This window comes from Musa acuminata, chromosome BXJ2-1, assembly GCF_036884655.1.
Source record: "Musa acuminata AAA Group cultivar baxijiao chromosome BXJ2-1, Cavendish_Baxijiao_AAA, whole genome shotgun sequence".
NCBI lineage: Eukaryota > Viridiplantae > Streptophyta > Magnoliopsida > Zingiberales > Musaceae > Musa > Musa acuminata.
Genome location: NC_088338.1, coordinates 10,247,891 through 10,272,071, shown reverse-complemented (window position 1 = coordinate 10,272,071; position 24,181 = coordinate 10,247,891). Strand labels below are relative to the sequence as shown.

Genomic DNA, 24,181 nt, shown 5'->3' with positions numbered 1-24,181 from the left:
CACATAGTCCAAGTTGGAGAGGAATTGCGAGCCGCAGCCGTCACCCGTGACTTAGCATGTATCCTTTCGAGACAACAGTTCAGAAGATGGAAATCGAAGGGCTGCGGAGAGGCCACGTGGTGATCATTTATTGCCGACCACTCTTTCCCCTCCCCAACATATACCCAACCTTTCTCCTCCCTTCTCCGTCAAGAAGTGATCGGGTCGAAGAAAGAACCCCCATCTTTTCTTCCTCTTCCTCTCTCGCAAAGAAGAAGGCGACGTCATTTCATCGAACATGTCGGACAGCGGTGTGGTGACGGTTTACGGCAACGGCGCCGCCCTCTTGGAGCCGAAGAAGTCGTCCACCTTCTCGGTGAAGGTGGGGCTGGCGCAGATGCTGCGGGGCGGCGTCATCATGGACGTGGTCACCCCCGAGCAAGCGCGCGTCGCGGAGGAGGCCGGCGCCTGCGCCGTAATGGCGCTCGAGCGCGTCCCCGCCGACATCCGCGCCCAGGGCGGCGTCGCCCGCATGTCCGACCCCGGCCTCATCAAAGAGATCAAGCGCGCCGTCACCATCCCCGTCATGGCCAAGGCCCGGATCGGCCACTTCGTCGAGGCCCAGATCCTCGAGGCCATCGGGGTCGACTACGTGGACGAGAGCGAGGTCCTCACCCCCGCCGACGATCAGCACCACATCAACAAGCACAACTTCCGCGTGCCCTTCGTCTGCGGCTGCCGCGACCTCGGTGAGGCCCTCCGCCGCATCCGCGAGGGCGCCGCCATGATCCGCACCAAGGGCGAGGCCGGCACCGGCAACATCATCGAGGCCGTCCGCCACGTCCGCTCCGTCATGGGCGACATCCGCGCCCTCCGCAACATGGACGACGACGAGGTCTTCACCTTCGCCAAGCGCATCGCCGCGCCCTATGACCTCGTCATGCAGACCAAGCAGCTCGGCAGGCTGCCCGTCGTCCACTTCGCGGCCGGTGGGGTGGCCACCCCGGCCGATGCAGCCCTCATGATGCAGCTCGGCTGCGACGGCGTGTTCGTCGGTTCCGGAATCTTCAAGAGCGGCGACCCTGCGCGCAGGGCCAGGGCCATCGTGCAGGCTGTCACCCATTACAGCGATCCAGAGATCCTGGCGGAGGTGAGCTGCGGCCTGGGGGAGGCCATGGTGGGGATCAATCTCAACGATGCCAAGGTCGAGAGGTTTGCCACCCGCTCGGAGTAGAAGGCAAGCACAGAAACAATCGGCCGTTTTCTCTTCGTTTCACAATTGGGTCGTTTCTTTACTGAATCAAAATAGCTTCTCATGAATTGCTTGCTTTATTATAAGCAGTTTAAACATTCTGCACTTAAATCTATAGGTTTTGTCTGCTCTTATTTCCACGTAGGTTTGTTTGCTTCTATTTGAATTATTTCTGTGGCTTAATAATGCATTTTAAGGCCCTTAAGGGGCCTAATTGCCTAACATGTTATGTTCTTTACATCCATCCATGATCTGCTTAACATTATTTGGATTTGCTGGCATGTGGTTTATCTAGAATGATTGTTTATGTGTTTTGTCTATCTGAAATATATGTATTAGCTGCGAGACAGACATGTGTTTGATCTATAATGACTGCATATGTGTTTTGTTTATCTGAAATATGTGTATCAGCTTCAAGACATTAGTATTGTATGGCTACAGAGAATGTATTGTTGCTTGGAAGATTTCATTATGCTGAATTTTGATGATCTTTGATGGCAAACCGAATCCCTCTTTCAGGTACAATTGTTTGTATATCTCCTTCCATCTTCCTAGCTGAGAATCTCAGTATTAATTTTCTTTTCCTTTTGTCTGGTTTTCTAAATGAATGCTTGATTGAGGTCACCATAGTTTCTTACATATTACACTAATCATGTATGTTAAAATAGGTGTCGCACTCAGTTGTGATATGGATGTTTAGGTTTATATCGTTTCAAGGAGGCACATTTAACCCTGTACTCTTGTTTGAGGCATTGGTTAGATCACTCTGAACTTGCACTGATTGAAATCCTAGCACTCTGTTATGTTTTATGCTGAAGAATTTGTGATTTATGATTGATTCAGAATGAATGATACTTTAGCTAATGAATGATTGTTATGTAATTTACTTATCCACGGAAAAGGGTATCTGATCCTGTCAAATGACATAAGTCTTTTTCTATGGGAGGCATGCTTGTTTATTTGAAGAAGGGTTAGAAGGATGGATAAGGACATGACACGGACACAACGATACATCATTTTTAAAAAAAAATTATAGAGGTGGCTGGTGAGTGGTGGTGGTCTGAGGGGCCAAAGATTTCACCGGTGAGGAAGAAGGGAAGCTAGTGAGGAAGAAGGGTTCCTCCGCCCACGAGCATTGAGTCCGGCACGTGAACGTTGCATCCAATGAATTAAAAAATAAATAATAAAAAAGGACACGTGTTGGACATGTGTCCTATCGAGTCGGTGATAAATTTGTGTCTGACACGTGTCGGACACGGTACATGGCCCAAACTAGCATGTTCGTGCTTCCCAAGCAGGGTTCGCCATTTTGGGTATCGGACCCATCTTGGAGATTTGTTGGGTTGGTACGTATGGGTTTGTATCGATGTACCAACATACGGTATGCTGGGGCATGTCAATCAGGACACGGATGATCTGCGTCTTAGTCGCTGATCGGACAGGTCCATACCACCCGTTCTATACCGACTCGGGCGGTAATAACAAACGTTGATTTGAAGAGCTTTGATTAGAGATCTATTGTTTTATAACAAGGGTAGCTTCAACCAAGTAATAGCAGATTTGATTTAATGATCATGTTTCATTACTGATAAACTTTGACATGCATGTAGTTGAGTGAAGTGACTACTTTAGGGTCAAATTCGATCCAATCTGGTACAGCTGATTGCATTGATGAGTATATAGTGGATGATTGTGATCGTAGGAACTGTCAAAATTATATTGTTGTTGGAACTGAAAAACTATAAACACATTTGCAATCTAAGGATCTAATTTGAGTAGAGGTAAAATATCAAAGATTATTATCGGTAGGGTTTGCCATTTCGAGTACCAGGTCCATCTCAAAGATTTGTTGGTTTATATGTATCAGTCTATATCGGTGTATCTATATCGGTGTATCAACACATGACGTTGGGATGTGCCGATGGAGACTCGAGCGATTCACATCTCATAGTCATATTGGTCTGTACCACACGTACCATACCGACTTAGGCGATACAACAAACATTGATTATTAGTGTGGGAACTGAGTTAGAATTTGGAACTAGTGTTGCAGATGATTATTCCAACAGTCGAAAAATTAGATGATTATGGTGAGAGAAGTTGATTATGTATATGATGAATTAAAGAGGAAATTACGTTGAATAAGCAATTATCAAATACAGATGTCCTTTGGCTTTGATTACTATAGGAGACTGCATAAGTAGTATGGAAGACTCTTATTTATCTTTAAGATTAACATTATATAGTCATATAGGCATTCTTATTTCTGGGGAAGCAGTTTAAATTAGTATGTCTGATTAACAAAAATACATTTTCAGGTGTGTTTGCAGTATGTCTAAGGTAAACAATGAAGTAGGTATAAGTTGCTTGATAGCTTGTTTTCTTTTAATATTCCCATTCATCCCTTTCTTAAACGTAGTACCATATCCCTGTTGTCCTGTTATGTGTGTCTTGAAGCCTGAGCATTCATCCTCTGGCTACAGATGCGATCTTTGAAGGTATCATGATTATTTTCCTCGTGACAATAATATAAGGTTGCCTGGAGATTATTTGCTAGGAAAGAAACAGTGTGTTGCATGATGTGTAAAATAAAAAGAAGATAGGAATGATAACAAAAGGTGTTGAGATACATTATAAATTGAATCCAGATGTTATTTGATTATATTTTGATGTGAGTCAAATTCTAATTAGTCCATTAGAAGTAGTTGCAAAGTTGATTTCGTCTGTATTTTATGTTATAAAGCAGTCCAATCGGATGAGTCTTGTTCCTCTTTCTTATACCCCCTCTCCTCTTTCTTCTCTCTTCTCTCTTCCTCCCTAAACTTTTCCTACAATTTCCTCACTTAAAATCTGTCAGCCTATATTTCCTGTTCATTTGCTATAAAATATTCAGTTTGAGCAGCTAACAAAGATCAAATTATTGCTGAAAACTTCTACAGTGGTCAAAGATATGCAAACCAAGGAACATCTACCTGCTGTCTGGAATTGCTATCCTCCTATTGGAGGTTAAATTACTGTCCTGTAGTCCTAAAGTGGATTGTGATTGATCCAGAATCCTCCATGTCAATGTGAAGAACCCTGCAAATAACGGCTAAATACCAGTTAATTAGCCTCTAGAGGTGTCTCTGAAGCATCATAAACAATTAAGGTGCCTCAATTTCAACCGAGTGTTAGTAGCCTTGTTAACAGTCTATTTGGTTTTGTCGTTGCTATTTAGGTATTTAGGTTTGACTGCATCGGCCTGGAAACTCTCCAGGGGTGAGGTTCTGGGGGCAATTTGATGTGTTCTCTCGAACCCTAGTAAGTCGCATTTTGATTTATACTATGTAATACGCTTCGGACAGGGTTTGTGTTGTCCAGTAAAGGATGGTACAGGACACTGTTGGGGGTTGTGGATGGTTACTGTGGATGAGAGCGGAGGTGAGAGATGAGAGCTGCTTTACATTTACGTTGATGTCGATGCATTTGTTGAGCGTCCTTACATCGGCGTTAACGTAGTTGTTGAGCGACAAAATGGTTGCTCACTTCATCGGTGTTGATGTAGTTACCAAGCGACAAAAGAGTCGCTTACTACGTTGATGTCAACATAATTGTCAAGCGACGAAAGGGCCACTCGACATTTGCGTCGGCACCGACGAAGTTGTCGAGCAGCGTTGCTCTACATTTATGTCGGTGCCAATGCAGATGTCGAGCAACCCTTTCATCGCTCGACAACTACGTTAATGCCGACACATATATAGAACGTTGAAAAGGCTACTCGATACTTGCATTGACATCGACGCAATTGTTGAGCGACGTCGTTTTGCATTTGCGTCAGCATCGACACAGATGCCGGGTGACCCTTTCGCTAGCTTCGCTCGGTACGTCACGTAGATATAGAACGACTCTTACCTCTCGTGATCACTCTTCCTATCCACAACGGTCAATCGTGGCTTTCAATGGCATCGTCGTTCGTCACTATCAATCAGAATGATTGAAATTATTTTTTTCTCATTATTTTTATGTTTTTGTCGATAAAATCAACGATATTATAGTATATAGACTTAGATGTTTCATAAGTGTTCTGGTTCTAACATATATGTTGTGGATGCAACGAAGTAAAGACAAAGGTGTGCAGATTTAGGGACGAGCGTCTGGTATTGTTCTGTAACTCGCTATGGAACAACGCTACTACAGCCTTGTACCAGACTCCAGATTTTAAACACCGATCAGATCGATACGCAACAAGCAGTATCTATCGCCTTGATCAAGTACCCAAGTCCACAATATCAGTGCATATATAACAAATTTTTATTTCTATCATTATATTCAATTATACACTCGGGATAGTTTGGTGGTAAAGTATCTGACCTAACTCTATATTGAAATTATAAGATCTTAAAATATGATATAATTTTATGTTAGCTATCAGTAATCTAATGCAATCCTCAATATTTTTTATTTGAGACCAGCATTGATAATAAATACAGTCTACCCACCTAAGTATGGGAATTGATAGGTTATAGAAACCCTGATTGGACTAACCATTATTGTAGAGAACCAAGGTAACAAGCAAAACAGCATGTTTGGAAGATCATATGTGATCATGGTTCGATAATTACCAATGTTAATAATTCAATAACAGTGTGCAATAAAATAAATAGTTTTATTCGAAAAACTACTACTGGTTCTTCCAAAAGCTAAGTCTGACAAACACTAACAAAAATTTAAGAAGAATAAGAATCGAGCATAAAATGTTTTATGATCAATCTTAGATTAGAATATGCATTAGAAAGTATCTCTAATAACATTTAGAGAAGGTTGCAAACCACGTTCATTTCTGGCTCCTAGGAATTGATTCCACGTTCATTCATCCACTCTGTATAGTCCGGCAACGTCTCCACCCTTCCCCATCTGCTTTTCGTGTTGAGCGTTTGCCTGGCATGGAGGGCAGGCAAATTTTGGCATGAGAAATGGCCTCCTGGGTCATGCAACCAAAAAGAATTTGATTAGGGGATGACGAGATAGAGTTATGAAATCAAATTTCTATGTTCGTAGTGTTATTTGCACTGATAGCGTATGATCCTGGAACTACAAACAAAATAAAGGAAATCAAGTGAGGCATGGGCTGCCATGACTATCAACCCCTCTTTAACATCACCAATCAATTTCCAAGAAAAGAACACATGCCAGTCTAGTGCAAGAAAATAATATTATCCTATATTCTATTTTAATTTGCATATGCATCGATTTTCTTAAAATGCATGAAATTTTTTTTACTAAATATAGATATTTGAACAGATTTTGAAACTTTTTTTTCTAGGAATATCTCACTTGAGAAAGATAAAAAAACTTCATTCCTTAAGACCAATGTATTGCTAATTACTAGAAGACATCCTTTCATTCAGCTCAAATAGATGTCCCATGATGGTGAAGCTAATTATATACTACCGCTCGGTAGTTAGTTACTTTTAGTATCTTAGTCTCTATATTTTAAAAAGTTATATTGGTCCCTATAGTTACGAAAATGAAACATCTATGTCCATTTATCATAACGTTATTGGTTTTATCAACAAAAACACGAAAATAAAAGATAAAATATAATTTTAATGTTTCAATTGGTGATGACGGACGATGTCGATGGTGGCAGATGGTGGTGTACCGTTGGGGGCTACGGGTAGCTATTGTGGATGAGGAGAGTGATGACAAGATGTGAGGACTGCTCTGCATCTACGTCGACATCGACACAATTGTCGAGTGTCCCTTTCGTCACTCTACATCTACGTCGATGTCGATGTAACTACTGAGCGATGAAAGGGCCACTCGACATATGCATCAATGGCCCTTTCACTGCTTGGCAACTACATTGGCGTCGATGTAGTTGTTGAGTGACAAAAGGGCCATCGACATAGATGCAGAACGACCTTCACCTCTCGTCAGCACTCTCCTCATCCACGACAGCCACCTGCGGCCCCTCGACGATATCATCGTCTACCACCACCAACTACAATATTAAAATTATTTTTTTTCCTTTTGTTTTCGTATTTTCATTAGTAAAACCGATGACATTATGATAAATGGATCTAGATGTTTCACTTTCGTAACTATACGGATGCTAATGTAACCTTTAAAGTATAAGAACTAGGATATTAAAGATAACTAACTATAAGGGATAATATATAATTAACCCCACGTTATTTAAAAACGACTATGCTTCATGCAGCCCTTGTTATTTCACTTCTCAGACTATTCAGTTGTCAACAATGCAATAATGTCAACAATGCAATAATATGATGAATCAATAACTGAATAAAATTGGTGCTACGCTGAATAGGTGCTTGAAACATAAACATGTCAAGCATAAACGACTTATTTTGAAACAAAGGTGGAAAAACTCTTATATTATTTCAGGTTACAAGATAACTTAATCCCAATTATTCGAGTATTTCTATGAATCCATTGTATGATTTGCACCATAAACTTCATTCAACAATATGTTCTTAAAGCTATGCAATGCTAGAGAATTATTAAACAGAACCACATGGCCAAATCATATACTATGGTAGTCTCATATTGCATAATTGCAGTCTAGCTGCATTGATTGATTAATAAAAGGCCAAATATTTCGAAAAGCATAAGTTTATCATGTCATCAGTAAAGATTCTCGACCCTTGACATCCTTCCTGTAGCAGAAAAACAAACAAAATACAAGAAACTGCTATAGATACTAGTTGGCCAGTTAATTGAAGCTACTTCTTACAATGACATGATAACATTACTTCAGTCCTCTTTTGCCAGGTGTACTTGTGATGAAATTCGAGACTTATGTATGACTTCATTGTTGACTATTTGAAGCTGAAGGATCTTCTGTAATGTTCATTTATACATGCTAACAAGATATATTAAAGCAACAACAATTTGTACCATTAAACGTATCAGAAGGTAAAAATATAGCTAGCTAGGCAAATTAAAATTGCATTAATTTCAATAAGAAGACAATATCATTACCTTCCTTTGATGAAGAAACCAAGATCTTGTAGAGTGATTTTGAGCCATAGAAATCATATCCTGGATTTCTCCAAATTGTTTCAACCTAGGAAACAGATAACTTTAAATTGAGAAGAGCGCTTCAAATTTTGCTTAAAATTAAAAAGAGCAGTTTACAATGTCAAGCATAGCTCACATCCGAAGATGTTATAACCAATTCTATGTAGATTTAGAACCAAAATGATGCTTTATCGACTATGTCAAAAGAATCCATCATGTATAAGAAGGGATACATATATGCACTATTAAAGGAGCATATATAACAATTTCCTCCCAGCTCATTAAATAGAAGAAAACATGACTTTGAGAGACCATATCCTTTGGTCTTATTATTTTGATTTGCAAAATTAATCTTAAGATTTACTGTGGTGAACAATATAAATTCATAAGTAGTTACTTGCCATAGTAACATGGAAAACATTGTTATTATGACATCATGGGCGAAAGTAAACATGTCATACCAGAAGGTCTCACCCAAGAACAGGAGGTGTATCAATGCATAATGCCCTTCGCTTTGAGCACCATCACAGGACACACATTCCTCATACTTGCTCTTGAATAAACATGCTTTTGCCCCCCATCATCGGTTTCAACTGCAACACCTGCCTAAATCTAGTACGCATTCCATCTTCTATCCTTGTGCAAAGATCCTTCGGCAGAGTTTCCTCTCCTGCATCATTCAGCGCACTGCAAACCAGGTTATATGTGAACTCCCGCGGCATAGATCCACCAGCTGCCATCTCCACCAAAAAATCTCTTGCCTCCCTAACTCTCCCAGTCTCACACAATGCGTGAATAATAGGTGTATATGAACTTGAGGTGGGCTTCCCGTGGTTCCGTGATACCATGGCCCTCATCATCTCGACGGCCTTGTCTACTTGGTTAACAACGCTGTAGTACCTAATAAAAGAATTGTATGTAACCCGATTCGGGGAACAACCCTTCACCGGCATATCATCAAGCAGCTCATGTGCCCTCTCGATCCTATACGTCTTGCAGAGGCCATCGATCAAGCAATTGTATGTGACAACATCAGGTACGAATCCGTTGAACAGCATCCTCCGGAACATGTGATTGGCTTCCCAGATCCTCCTCCTGATGGCCTTCCGGCAGCCAGTCTGCAAGCTGTGCTTGCAGTAGGAGCTAATCAAGATCGTGTATGTGAAGGTATCGGGTGGGCACCGGGCGCCCGGCAGTTCCATCCGATCCAATAGAAATCTCGCCTTCTTGAAGTGGCCGACGCGGCACAGGGCCGAGATGACGGTGTTGTAAGAACGGACGTCGGGCTTGCAGTGCAGCTGCTTCATGCGGTAGAAGGCAGCCAAGGCTTCCTTGGTGAGGCCCTCCTCGCCGAGGACCTTGATGACCTCGGTGACTGTGGCGGTGCCGACGAGGGTCTCGTTTGCGCGGAGGAAGCGCCAGAGGATGGGAAGGCAGTTGGCCCGGGCGAGGAGGCGGGACATATCTCGGCAAGTGAGCTCGTCGTGGGGGAAGCCACAGCGGGACTCCGCCCAGGAGTAGAACTCAAGGGCGCCGGCGACGCCAAGGGCAACGGTGTCGGGGTCGCGGCGGGCGGCGGGGCCACGGGCGGATGAGGACTCGCAGCGGAGGGAGCGCTGGCGAAGTGGGGAGCGGTGGCGGCCGGAGGGGCGCTGCCGGCCGACGGAGCGGGGGGAGAGGAAAAAGTAGGTGGAGATGGAGGAAAGGACGTCGCGGACGGTATCGGAGGTCCAGCCGGGGAAGCGTGGGGAGGGGGGAGGGAGGGGCCGGCGCTGGAGAACGGCGGCGATCACCTGCCGCACGAGGAGGTGGCGGCGGAGGGGAGAACAGGACGCGGTGGTCGGAGGAAGGATTGCGAGGGAACCCATCTTTTGGCGATCGGAAGAAAATGGACGAAGGTGATGAGAAAACCGAACGCATCAACGGTCCAGATCTCACAAAGAGCGTATAAACGGTCTGGAACTCGTGCCCAGACAACAGAACAACGCTCCGCTCCGCTCCTCCTACGGTCCTACCCGTTCTTTAACAACCCCGTCAACTACCTGCCCAGTAATTAATCAAGACATGGTGGGTCACAGTGCGTCCAGTTACAGTGCAGGTATGTTGATAGGTATTCTCGGTCTTAGCCTTTTATTACAATTGTGTTCTATATGAAGTTGAAGAACTTTATCTAAAATTTATTTACTCTATTAAATTCAATAATGAAGGAAGATGTGGAGTTTTATTTCATTATTTTTCCTCGACTCTCTTCAACTACATACATCATGGAATTTATTAAAAGAATATGATAATTAATCTGTATACATATACAACTGTCAACTACATTGATTGATCAATCATAATGTGCATTATACATTTATGTGGTCAATTAAAATATGGATATACTTCTTTGTATTTAAGTAATTGTAATAGTTCCAAAACTTTCTGCTCATGTGAATTAGGAATAATATGAGTACAACCTTTCTTCTTTTTTCTTTTGTAGAATAAAAAAATGATAAGTGAGTTATATATTTTCTCAAATCATCACAGAATAATTTATTTTCCACTTTGGGAATTGAGAAGGAGAAAGTTGTCTTATAAAAATAACCCAACCCAAAAGTTAATGTTAAATTTACAAGACGCAGAGGGCTTTCATCAGAGGCATATGTTAATTTCTTCTATATTATTTTTCTATAGGATTGAAATGCAAATAGTCACAGATGAGAGGCATTTATTAGTAAAAGAAGTAAAACACGACCACCATATTTCAATATATATTTTATTTATTATTATAATATATGCATATATTTCTGTAGGATTGAAATAAAATAATCACAAATGGGATATTTTTTATAGTAAAGAAAACGAAAAAACATGTGATAAGTGCCCTAATTTTCTACGCTCGATAAATTGGTCTGCGTGCCGACCACTTCTGCGAGACCAACTGTTAGATCATTTCTTCTATGTATATAGAGATATGGTAGATGCCTGTCTTCTGGGATAGTTCGGACCCCTGAAGAGACTCTTCCAAAAACCCTAACCCCCTTCGATCCGTTCGGCTCCGCCTCCCTTCGTCGTCGGAGCGGCCCGTGAGCCATGGACAGGTACCAGAGGGTGGAGAAGCCGCGCCCAGAATCGGCCATCGACGAGAACGAGATCCGAATCACCAGCCAGGGTCTCATCCGGAACTATGTGAGCTACGCGACGAGCCTCCTTGAGGTCTGGATCCGTCTTCTTTCGGTGATTCCTTGTCGTTCGACCTTGTTGTTTAATCTATCACAGTGTTCTCCATCGGTTGTATGTCGCATGTCCCTGTTCTTCCTTAGGGTTTAAGCTAAGTTTCTATTGTTTACTGAAGAAACCTTAGATCTTTAGAACCATGAGATAATATTTTATGTTTTGTGATGGTATGTTTGACGAGTGATGGCGATTTTGAGATTTTCATGGCATATGCAAAACTGTTAAACCATTTACTGTGTTGCAGCATCAGCTATTTGTCAAAAGATATGGCTTTGACATATGAAGTATGGTACAGTCTACAGTATCTCTCTCTCTCTCATCCGCTAAATTGTAATTGGTATGCAAATGTCATTAGGAACATTGTTATTTTTAGACATCTAAGGTTTATTCTAATATGCTACGCTGTCCAGCCATGACTTCAGGAGAATGTATGGGCCTATTCTAATACAGGACATGAATTATTTCATTAAGAATAAATATGTACTGTAAATTATGTACATATGTTGTCTGATGCTTGTTTTTCTATCAGTCACTGAACTTGCTGATTCTTGTTGCTTATTGTTGGTTAAAAATGTTTTCTTCTCTTTGATGATCAAATGTTATGGTGCTTGATGCAGGAGAAACGTGTTAGAGAGATTGTTATAAAGGCAATGGGACAGGCAATCAGCAAAGCAGTGACAATTGCTGAGATTATAAAGGTCAATTTAGTAACTTCTTTTCATTCTTTTTTTTATTTTGCTAAAAGTGGTTTTAGTCTTCAGCTCCATGTATATTGTGTGCAGAAAAGGATACCTGGGTTATATCAAGATTCTGCAATCAGTTCAGTCAGTATCACTGATGTTTGGGAACCTATTGAAGAGGGTCTTGTACCGTTAAGTCTGCATCACATTTGGTGTTCATACATAATCATTTCCTAAAGAGCTTGAACCAAAGGTCTTCAATTTTTAAATTGTTGTGCAGCCTGGAGATGACACGTCTTGTCTCAATGATTTCAATATCTTTGTCAACCAAAGAGCTAAACGAAAACTCCCCCGGGTAAACCATTTGTCACATGTTGTAGTGTTGCATCTCAAACTTAATCTATTTGGCAGTCTCCTTTGGAAGGCTTTGCATGTTGAACTGTCTACCTTATCCTCATAGATTCCTTCTCTTTGGTAGGTATCAAGTTCCTTCACGTATAGAGCAGCCAAAGCATCAGCAAAGATATCAACAATCACAGCAGTATCAACAGCAACCACAGCTTCAACCAAGACAAGCGCAAGGCCAATTTTACGAAGGTACACATCTTAGTTATTGATCTTTTTAAGATTGTCTGTATTAATTGATTGGTTTTAATGCTTGTTAAAGATTCATATGTACGAGGACGTGGTAGAGGTAGAAGTAGAGGAAGAGGAAGGGGATGGGGAAGAGGATATGGTGGATATGCTGGCTATGACAATAATCAGGGTGGATATGGCAACTATCAAGGTGGATATGGTGACTATGGCTATAATCAAGGTGGATATGGTGGATATGAGCACAATCAAGGTACTTTAGTTTTACAGAACATTGCACCCAGAAAAATTGTCTTTTCCAGTCTTTAAATTAGCTGACGGTTCTTTTATGGTAGAAAATGGTGGATGGAACTCAAACTGGGGTCGAGGTGGTGGACGTAGTAGAGGTGGTTGGAATTATCGTGGTAAGCTTGTGTAGCCATATCTTTTGTGTTATCTTGCTGCTTTATAGTGTTTTTATTTGTTTATGTATGGAAAGTGGATTTGACAAATTGTAGCTTCATTAGTTGTTTCTAATTCTTGAGTGTGTATAAGATCTATGAGGCACTTGTAAGTATTGTATTTGTATCAAAGTTATGTTATGAGATTAAGTTGCAAACATTATATTATAGGGTTAAAAATGGGTCGGATGGATTATGTTTTGTGAGACATCGAAATCTGATTTCAGCAATCAGATGAGGATAAATTTGTCTGCACATGTTTTTATTTTCTTTCTGAAATTTGCTATTTGGAATCTTTCAGATACGAACATGATCACAGGTTCATGTCTATTGTTATCTGGATATTTAAATATCTAACTAATTTACATTAACCTAATTGGAGGTGTTATTGAATTGCTTTTATAAAAGTGATTTTATTTTTCCATTATTCCTTTTCTTCTCACACTTGCTTCATAAACGTTTTTCCCTATATGAAATATGATTGGTATGTTTGAGTTAGTGCTTTAATTATTTCTTGGGAGCATATCATATGCATATAATATTTACATGTGTTTCTTCTTTAAATACAATTTGGGTCTGTCATAGATCTGATTTATGTACATATGTGCTTATATATATGACTGCAAAATAGGTATTGTCCAATTTGTATCTGATTTTTCTAATATTTGATTGGTTTCTGATCCATTTTCATCCTTGTTAATATCTCCTCTGGGGAAAAATGTATCTAGATACTTGTAGTTGATAACAATTTGTTTCTCAAATATTACATTGAGACTTGTTTTGGTGTTGTGTTCCTATGACATCATATATATGGTATATTCCTGGATGATGAGGGTAATGGATGAGGGTTACAGCATTTCCTAAGTTGAACTTGAGTCATAGAGGGCTAGGCATCATCTAACATATATTTTGACCTTTTCTTTAATAATCATGGGCATCTATCTAACATATGCTCTTGTATCTAAAGTACAAAGATACATGCCAAAGAGGTGTTATCAAGGATATTTGATTAGAACATTACTTCTGAGCTAAACTTCTTGTCAGTTTACGATTGTGGAGGAACAAATAGAAGACAATAAATTTATTTTGGTCACTAGTTTATTATATCTCTTGCAAATTTTAGCAGGTCGAACCATATTTAGCAATACCAATGAATAGTTTGTTATGAGATCTTCTTTGTTATTCTTGCTTGTTCAGTCATGATGCATGCAATTGTATTTTAGTTGCTTTAACATGCTTTTTTTAGTTTCTTTATTCTACTTAGGGTACTGTTTTAAGTCGTGTCTTATCTAGTCTTAGGTTTCTAATAGAATGTTCAATATTAAACAGTGGATGTTAAGAATTCAAATGATTTCCATTAAAAAATGAAAGTAGGCATGCATACTCATTGTATATAGAACTTATGAGTTACTAAATTGCTTACATTTAATCTCTAAATAAAAAAAATTTATATTTTCTACAGTAATTTCTGTTTCTATAGTATGTGCTGAGTTACTTGCAAATTCATGTTCTTCAACTAAATCAATTTTTAAATACAGGTGGAGGATATGGAGGAGGAAGAGGTAATGGAAGGGTTGGTGGGAGAAATTATGGTAGCGGACGAGGAAGGATGGGTGGCCGTGGGCGAGCAAACCAGGTCTAGCATCTTGTCTTTGGGCTTGGGGTACTTTCTGATGCATGCTTGGTTAGCTCAAGGAAAAACTGTTGGACTTATCTGGGGTATCACCTGTGGATTGTGGTTGTGCAAGAGTAAGCTTTGATGGTTAGAAAAATGGTTGTGTTTTCCCATTCATATGTTTATGTTGGCTGCCCAAGTTGATTTTGTTTCCCTATAATTGTGGAGTTACTAGAGAATGCTGTAGTCTTCTCCATCTCTCTTTGTTCATATACTTCCATCAATTCATACTAGTGCATCAGAAAATTCTATTAATGTGAAAAATGAGCATCAGTTTTAATCTCTACTCTGATCTAATGTAATCAGATGATGTTCCTGTTCAAGCTGCAGATGCATTGTGGATTGTGGAACCCATGCTGATGGTTGACAAGTTGTTTAAATGGTCGAGTCCTTTTACATGTTAGTTTTTTGAATCTTGAAATCATATAACATACATCGTTATTTGAAAATGTTTCTATTTTTTTCTATGCTATATATATATATATATATATATATATATATCTCCTTAAATTTAAGTTTGAAATAAACATCTCTCCAAAATCGAAAAACATGTATATATAACCATCGTGTTTAATTTATCAGTTAATTATCAATTGAAATTGTAAATTATATTAATATTTTTAAATAATTATGATGATTATAAGAATATTAAAAGAATTTTAGGTGTTTAATATTTTTTAACTCAAGTGAGCTGACGTGTCTGAAGGGCAAATGTGAAACTTAGAAAGGATGGATGTGTAAAAACGCCATATATAAAATATATAATATTATTACTCAATTGCTTCGCCTTCTCCGAGAAGAAATGCCACGACTTGATATCACCAGGCGTTGCTTCCTCTCATCGGAGAAGACCAGAGATCAATGGCGGCCGCAGAGGGAGGCGAAGTGAAGCTCATCGGGTCGTGGCCGAGCCCGTTCGTGCTGCGCGCACGGGTAGCCCTCAATCTCAAGGGGGTGGAGTACGAGTACCTGCAAGAGAAGCCCGGGCCGAAGAGCGAGCTGCTCCTGAGATCCAACCCTGTGTACAAGAAGATCCCGGTCCTCCTCCACCACGGCAAGCCGGTCTGCGAGTCGATGATCATCGTCGAGTACATCGACGAGGTCTAGGCCGCGGCCGGCCTCGCCATCTTGCCGGCCGATCCCTACGAGCGCGCTCTCCACCGGTTCTGGGCTGCGTACATCGATGGCAAGGTATGCGTTGAGGAATAATGACAAACAGGTTACCTGCCAATTCCATCTTATCCAAACTTAGGCTCGAACCCTAAATCTCATCGATGAAAATTGCTTATCTATTTTTCTACTCGAACGATAAGTCTTAATACACTAAAGATATACTTTCCTTTATCTCATGTGGCTTAGCCGAAATATTCCTATTCTAAAATAGGATTCCTGGAATCAGCACCTTTCTTGTATATGAAATTTATGTTTTTACTGGTTGCATATAGATTATTTGCTTATTTGTGATTTATCGTCATTTGATTTAAATTAACCAATCTTGAAGCTACTCTACTTTTAGAAGATCAATCCATTGCATATAAATATAGTTCTGAACTCTATTTAGAAAAATAAAATTATAAAATATAGATTCAAGAGAGACAATCGTGGTCAGTTTAGTTTTTAACGTCACGAAAACCTAAAGCTGATTGATGATAAGATGCATAAAGTTTAAATTATACTGATCTATGAACTCAATTATTGATACAAATTCTAATTAACACCCAAAAGTTATTGTATTACATATTTTTCTTCTAATCAGATATCGCAGTCGGTAGATATTCATGAATTGGACCCGGATCCAACCTTAATTAGCCAATGAGGTTTCTGAATTCGAGTCTGGTACTGATACCCATGTTCCTATCTGAATTCATTTCAAGCGTAATTAAAGGTTATCCAATCCCGATCTCACTGTCATGTCAGACTCAATACTAAAGGAACATGACTTGTGCTATTCTTATCTCATATTAGGAATAATACTGTGTAGGGTACCATCCAAGTCTGATTTGGGTATATACTTCTCTATCTAAAGGATGCCCAATTTTGATTTAGAAGCACATGCAGATCACTGTTATGGATCCTATTTCTCATGTTCCAAATTGCTCCTATGACAATTAACCTTGATTGGTGCCAAGAAGGATAGAATTGTGGCTATGAGAATGGCAATGACTTGGTTTCTCTCTTCACTCTCTGTTATACTGCAGTTATTCCCATCAGTACTTGCAATTGCAAAGGATGAGCCCAAGATGATCAAGGTGGAAGCAGTGGAGCAGCTACACACAGGGATAAAGCTAATGGAGGAGGCCTTTGAGAGGCTGAGCAAAGGGAAGGGCTTCTTCGGAGGCGACGCCATTGGATACCTTGGCATTGCTCTTGGCTGCTTCTTGGGGTGGTTCAAGGTATGTGAAGAGGTGACTGGGTTCAAGTTCTTGGACGATGAGAAGTCACCGCTCCTTGTGGGCTGGGCGGACAGGTTCTGCTCTGATGAGGCTGTGAAGGATGTGATGCCGGAGAATGAGAGGTTGGAGGAATACGCTAAATTGTGCCGGGCCAGGCTGAGGGCCACTGCAGCAGATTGAAACCATCATGGAGGTCAGTATATTTAATAGCAAAGCAAGTGGATTCTGGTCTTTTACTATGGAGCGGGGAGCAGTTGAATAGTGCTTGCTCAGGGATAATAACCAGTACAACATACTACATGTGTACTACATGTATACGCTAAATTGTGCCGGGCCACGCTGAAGGCCTCTGCAGCATATTGAAACCATTATGGAGATTAGCATAGTTCATAGCAAAACAAGTGGATTCTGGTCTTTTACTATGGAGTAGGGAGCAGTTGAATGATGCTTGCTCAGGGATAATAACCAGTACAGTATACTAGGAGTAATATTCAAGTGAATTATGGTTGTAATGGAATTCATATGTATAAATTCATGGACAATAGTTCTAAGATACGAGGTTTCTGGGTTACACCTTGGTCTCGAACATTTGGGAGCCTCTGATTGCCAAAATTTAAGGTAGATTAGATCGGTACCTATGCACGGTGTGCTGTCAGTGATACCTGAATATAAAACATATTATTCCAAAATTTATCTGTAGAAAGGTATCGAAAATTAGGATGCTCTGAGTTTTCACAGTTCATAAGAAATATGTAGCCCTTGTTGAAAGGAGATAAACTTCCAAAATCTTTTACTGTGAGGAAGTTGGTAGTGTTGTATTGCATGAAACACTGACATTGTTGATGTGCTTGGAATGATCAATCAAACTCGTCATCTTAGTCTTGGATTCGGGATGGCATTGAGGATTCTTTCATGACCTCCATAAGTTTTGAGATGAGCAATGGTGGATCAGTAAGAGTTTGGAAGGATAACTGGATAGAATATGAAGCTTTATCCTCTATGTTCTCCCACTGCTCATCCTAATGCCTGCCTTTGGGTAAATCACACATCACTTGCATTTGCTGCCGTTGGATTAATTGGGCAAACAAGTTGAATGTGGACTGGTTGAACTCTGCCTCTACTTCGATGTGGTTTATGTGGAATGAATGAACGCAACAAATGCATGTTTCAGCAGCCACACTGTATCGCAAGTCAGGGCTAATTTTTATATTTAAAAAATTTATATTAAAATATTTATAATTATAAAAATAAAATATTTAATTTTATTTATCCTGATATCATTGGTTTTAGCAATAAAAGATATAACACGTGCATAAATAATAAAAAATGATAGACAAAAAAGTAATCTCAATGGTGATAGATTAATTATATATTATCCTTCTGCAATTAGATCTCTTTAACATCCTGGTTAATAGATTTAAAAATTTATATTGAAATTCATATAGTTATGTAAGTGAAACATTTAATCCTATTTATTCTAATATTATCAACTTTATCGAAGAAATATTTAATCTCATTTATCCTAATGTTATCAATTTTATCGATTGAAGATATAGCATTAAACAAAAATGATAAGCAAAAAGATTATTTTAATGATGATACCGTAGGTAACTGTTGTGGTGGTGGTGGTCGATGATGGTTGATCTTGTCAATACCAATTTGACCAATAATAAGAGAAAGAAGATGAGACAAAACGGTAAGACATTTGCGTTGATGTCAAAGGATGAAAGTGAGACATCTGTGTTGACACTATATCAATCTATCACATCTTTCTCCTTCGACATCGCTCTTCATCTACATCTTTGTCAGAAGAGACGAGTGAGGCAAATTGGTGTGGCACTATTTATACATGTGATGTTAAAATATATATATAGTAAAATTTTAAATCCAATAATCTTTTTGTCTATTATTTTTTATCATATATATATATATATATATATATATATATATTTTTTTTTTTTGTTAGTAAAATCGATAGTATTATGATAAATGAGTTTAAATAATTTATTTTTATAATTATAAAAATTTTAATATAAATTTTGAAAATCTAAAATCGAGATATTAAAAAGATATAATTGGCGTCACAAGCCACTCAGTTATCTTTTTTGTCTACTCTTTCTCCTGTTCAAGCTGTTCTTTCAGCCGATTTCGACTAAGTAGGAGCCTAATCTCCCTTTTTTTTCTAGTAAAAATGAACAGCACGCTGCAGAAGACCCAAAATATTGCAAGTTGAAGAATATTTTTCTGAGAAGTAGAGGCAGATTGCTGTCAGCCTCTCAAGATTTCATCGCAAAGTTTCTTCTCATTGGTGCGTTGACGTAGCGATGTGAAGGGTCGATGCGTTGGAGGTGTCGCCAAACTTGATTCGGTCAGAGAGTTCGTGTAAAAACACATTCTCAACAGTTCGGGGAGGACTTGACTCTTCCATTAGCCATTAGTCTACGCCTTGCCTTGTCTTGCTCCGCAAGAAACTCTCCTCCAAGAGCGAACCCGAGCGTGGCTGCCTCTCAACTCGGAGATCCATGGCGGCGGCAGGGGGAATAGAGGTGAAGCTGATCGGGGCATGGCCGAGCCCGTTCGTGCTGCGTGCGAGGATCGCGCTGAACCTGAAGGGGGTGGAGTACGAGTTCCTGCAGGAGAAGTTTGAGGAGAAGAGCGAGCTGCTTCTGAGATCCAACCCGGTATACAAGAAAATCCCCGTCCTCCTCCACCACGGCAAGCGCATCTGCGAGTCGATGATCATCGTGGAGTACGTCGACGAGGCCTGGCCCGCCGCCGGCCGTGCCATCTTGCCGGCCGACCCCTACGAGCGCGCACTCCACCGGTTCTGGGCCTCGTACGTCGATGACAAGGTACGCACGCTGATCACAGACGGGAGCTTTAAGGTGGCGACGACGGACTAAACTGCTCTCTCCGTTATCCTTGCTGCATCGCAGTTGAACCCATCGGGGGCTGCGTTATCGAAGGCGCAGACGGAGGAGGCCAAGGTGGAAGCAGCGGGGCAGGTGATCGCGGGGCTGAAGCTACTAGAGGAGGCATTCGGGAGACTGAGCAAAGGAGAAGGATTCTTCGGAGGGGACGACATCGGATACGTCGACATCGCCTTGGGGTGCTTCCTGGGGTGGCTGAAGGTGACGGAGAAGACTAGTGGTGTGAAGTTCATCGACGAGGAGAAGATGCCTCTACTTGCGAGGTGGGCGGAGAGGTTCTGCGCCCACGAAGCAGTGAAGGCGGTGATGCCGGAGCCAGAGAGGTTAGCGGAGTTCGCTAGGAAGCGTGCCGCCAGTGCCAAAACTCCTCCGGCAAACTAAAAATCCTTTAAGATGGCCATATTATATATATATGGCCATATTATATATATATATATATATATATATATATATATTGGTGTGTTGAATAATATATTATGCTTATCAATAAAGGATTTCTTTGCCAGTAAACATGTGTTTGAAATAAATTTGATATTTTATAAAAAAAGGTATTACTATTAAACTTTTATATGATGATGTATCCTTTTTTTTTTTTCGCTTTGTTAAAAGTATTCCTTCACCACCATACCCATCTCCCATCATTAGCATATCATCAGTGCCTCTTCTACGATCTTCCACTCCTTCTACGATCTTCCACTCCTCCATGACTCTCAACATTATCGCCACCACCTCACCCTTACTAATTGTCTACTCCGTTTTTGCTATAACCTTTGTTATATTCTTTTGCACCACTATTATCAGATCGTCACTACCACCATGCTCTCCATTGGTGGCCAATAGCAAAAGGGGCGATAATGGTGAAGAGGAAGAGCTCTCTATCGCTAATGAGACGAGATGTGACAATAATGATGAAGGCGGAGGAGGTAGCTACTCGAGAGCATGGTGGCGACGGTGTTGGCAATAATTTGTTTGTAGCTAAGAGCAAGAGTGGTGCAGAAAGATATTTTCATTAAAGTGATAAAAAAGAGGTGTCATAAAAACTAATTAGAGAGACATCGTCACATATAAGCCCAACAATAAATATTATTTTAGGTAAAATATAAAAAAAATCTCTGGAAGAGAAAGACGAAAGTTGTGTTAGACAATAAATTTATTTTATCTTAATAAACAAACTCAATCATCATTTCAAAAATTTTAAATTAAATATTAGATTTATTATAATGTCATAAGAGAGATTAGTAGAAAGAAAAGCGAAGCAGGTAGCAGAGGAACATAAGAATACTATGTCTAGATAAAGCCAAGCTCGTGCACATTGGATTGCACAACTTATGCGAGATGACAAACTTAACAATGTGATAAGATACTATTAGATAAGCTTAATTATTTCTTATTCAAAGTAGGCCTACTATAGGGATAATTATAAATTACTCTATATAGTTAGATTTTTTTAGTATTACTTTACGGATATATTACTCAAAGTATTACTCTATATATTACTTTAAAAATTTATACTAAAATCTTTATAATTATGATAGTGAAATATTTAATCTTATTTATCCTAACGGCTTTACCGATAGAAGATATAATATTTGACATATACATGAATGACATAAAAATGATAGGTAAAAAGGTAATTTCAATTATGATGGTTGACTAATTACATATTGCCCCTTATAGATAAACCTTGTTAGCATCCTTGTCTCTAGACTTAAAAAAATTTATATTGAAATCCTTATATTGAAAGTGACACATTGAACCCCATTTATCTTAACATCGTCAGTTTTACTAACGGAAGATACATGGTAAATGCATGAAAGATAAGAAAACGATGGGCAAAAAGATAATTTCAATAGTGATGGTGGGCTAATTATAAATTACCCCTTATAATTAGACATCTTTAGTATCCCGATCCCTATAGTTCAAAATTTTATATTAAAATCTCTATAGTTATGAAAGTGAAATATTTAACCACATTTACCTTAATGCCGTCAATTTTACCGATGGAAGATACAACATGCGATAACATATGCATGAATAGTGCAAAAACGATAGACAAAAAAGTAATTTCAATGGTAATAATGGATGGTGGCATTGTGGGTGGCTATTGTGGTGGTGGTCAGTGACAACGACATGTTGATTAGCTTTGTCGATATTGATTCAAACATCGACGATGATGAGAAAGAGAAGGGAGGTAAGGCATTTGCGTTGGCGTCGCACCACTCTGTCTCATCTTCCTCCTCCAAAGCAGCTCTACATTTGCATCAACGTTAGAGAATAAAGATGAGGCAAGTGAGGCATATACGTTAGCGTCATACTCAAATCCTCGGATGGTGGCTTCGTCTAGTGGCATGGTGGATTCGAGGAAGGGGTCATGGGCGACAAGGAGCGAGAGGTTGCGAACGAGCTTGGTGAAGAGGCATGCCTACTTCAAGCTCTCGAGCTTTAGTCAACATGCAAATGGCACATATGCCTCATCCACAATGGTGTGGTTGCCAATCGGCATCCAAATCAACTCCGCCCACAACTGGAGGGGATTCGATCAAATGATGAGGACTGATCATCGCACAAAATAGAGGCCCAAATAGTACATATCTCACGATGGGAGAGACAACAAACTCTTATTCTCCTTCTCACTCACCTCTAGTGTCATGGTGGTGGGGGGAAAGTATCAAAAAGATAGTAGCGATGGATATGATGAGCAAGATGATGAAGAAACGATAGATCGCTGCATTGCAATTAGTCTTCGGACTGGGAATCACCATTTTGGCTAGTGTTTCAAGGTTGATCAATCGTATCCACTCTACCTCACCTTCCTCCTCCTACCTCATTGTTGGTGACGCAGATGCCTCACCTACCTCTTCTTCCTCTTCTAGTGTCGACGTAGATGTAGAGCAATGCTAGAAGAGGCAGAGTGGTGTACTGCCAATGCAGATGCCTCACCTCCCTCCTCTTCCTCCAGTGAACTACCAACACAGATGCTTCATCACTCTACCTCCTCTTCCTCCTCGTCGTTGATGTTAGAATCGATGTTGGCTAGGCCGACCATCGCGTCGTTGTCACCGACCACCACCATAACAGCCACCCACGGTGCCACCATTCGCCACCACAATTGAAATTACCTTTTTGTCCATTATTTTCGTATTATTCATACACGAGCTATTACATGATGTATCTTCCATTGGTAAAGTTAATGACATTAGGGTAAATGGGGTTATATATTTTACTTTTAAAACTATAAAACTATAGGGATTTCAATATAAATTTTTTATGTCTAGGAATTGAAATGCTAAAAATGTCTAACTACAAAGGGTAATATGTAATTAGCCTATGGTACCACTATCTTACGGAGGATCGATAGGCATTACCCCTAATATATTATCATATTGATACGGAGGAGTTTCATATATTAATGAATATAAATTATTTATGATAAAATTTTAAAATTATATGGATATGTTAGTTCTGATTATTTTAAAATTTATTATTTATTTGATGCAAAAAATAATTTTTTTGAACGAACACTAATTTCACTAAAAAGAACCTTTAATATAGCTAAATATCTTTTTTTTCCTTCTAAATATTTCTACAAACTATACATTTTTCAGAGTGATATTAAAAAATATTTTTTTAATAAAAATATTAATATGTGTGAGATGAAAAGAGATAAACTAAGAGATTCTTAAAATTGATAGAGTTATATAAGGTTGATTTGGTATCTGATCTTCAAAATTTGACATATTATTATACCGAGGCGGACAAATTTTTATATGACTGAGTCAAAATAAAAAAAGATTGAACCACTATAATTTGATTAAATGAAGATGAATTTTCCCACGATAGACAGACACAGGTGGGTAAACTATCTTGTAATAAAAAAGAAGAAGTTGCAATACGAATGAATATATTGCATGTTTGAAGCCCTAAAAGTAAAGATTATATATTAACTACAACAAAGTTCATGAAAAACAATTGTACGTGCGATATGAATATAGT

At 39.6% G+C, this 24,181-nt stretch overlaps 4 protein-coding genes and 1 pseudogene across 6 annotated transcripts; 4 read left to right on the top strand and 1 right to left on the bottom strand.

The window, feature by feature from the left end:
* The first annotated feature begins 182 nt into the window (after window positions 1-182).
* LOC135598870 (probable pyridoxal 5'-phosphate synthase subunit PDX1.1) lies at window positions 183-1,453 on the top strand. The gene has a single exon (XM_065093286.1). The coding sequence runs from the start codon at window positions 278-280 to the stop codon at window positions 1,211-1,213; it is 936 nt and encodes a 311-aa protein (XP_064949358.1). The 5' UTR covers window positions 183-277; the 3' UTR covers window positions 1,214-1,453.
* A 4,450-nt stretch (window positions 1,454-5,903) lies between these two features.
* On the bottom strand, window positions 5,904-10,373 carry LOC103997943 (pentatricopeptide repeat-containing protein At1g77405). Of its 3 annotated transcripts, none has more exons than XM_018827032.2 (3): window positions 8,719-10,373; window positions 8,219-8,303; window positions 5,904-6,191 (listed from the first exon to the last, which is right to left on the bottom strand). In XM_018827032.2, exon 1 carries the CDS (start codon window positions 10,123-10,125, stop codon window positions 8,800-8,802), a length of 1,326 nt encoding a protein of 441 aa, XP_018682577.2. In that variant the 5' UTR covers window positions 10,126-10,373; the 3' UTR covers window positions 5,904-6,191; window positions 8,219-8,303; window positions 8,719-8,799. The 3 variants fall into 3 exon arrangements, with proteins under 3 accessions (XP_018682577.2, XP_018682580.2, XP_009417566.2); XM_018827035.2 differs by having other exon boundaries at window positions 8,732-10,373; XM_009419291.3 differs by lacking the exon at window positions 5,904-6,191 and having other exon boundaries at window positions 7,784-8,303.
* Window positions 10,374-11,155: 782 nt separating this feature from the next.
* On the top strand, window positions 11,156-15,151 carry LOC103997641 (uncharacterized). The gene is made up of 8 exons (XM_009418931.3): window positions 11,156-11,455; window positions 12,094-12,174; window positions 12,259-12,347; window positions 12,437-12,511; window positions 12,635-12,753; window positions 12,824-13,003; window positions 13,086-13,154; window positions 14,729-15,151. Exons 1-8 carry the CDS (start codon window positions 11,333-11,335, stop codon window positions 14,830-14,832), a joined length of 840 nt encoding a protein of 279 aa, XP_009417206.2. The 5' UTR covers window positions 11,156-11,332; the 3' UTR covers window positions 14,833-15,151.
* Window positions 15,152-15,625: 474 nt separating this feature from the next.
* Window positions 15,626-17,587, top strand: LOC135598869 (glutathione S-transferase U17-like; annotated as a pseudogene).
* A 2,115-nt stretch (window positions 17,588-19,702) lies between these two features.
* Window positions 19,703-20,698, top strand: LOC135598087 (glutathione S-transferase U17-like). Its single transcript, XM_065091613.1, has 2 exons — window positions 19,703-20,110; window positions 20,195-20,698. The coding sequence occupies exons 1-2, from the start codon at window positions 19,781-19,783 to the stop codon at window positions 20,567-20,569; spliced, it is 705 nt and encodes a 234-aa protein (XP_064947685.1). The 5' UTR covers window positions 19,703-19,780; the 3' UTR covers window positions 20,570-20,698.
* The last annotated feature ends 3,483 nt before the right edge of the window (window positions 20,699-24,181 follow it).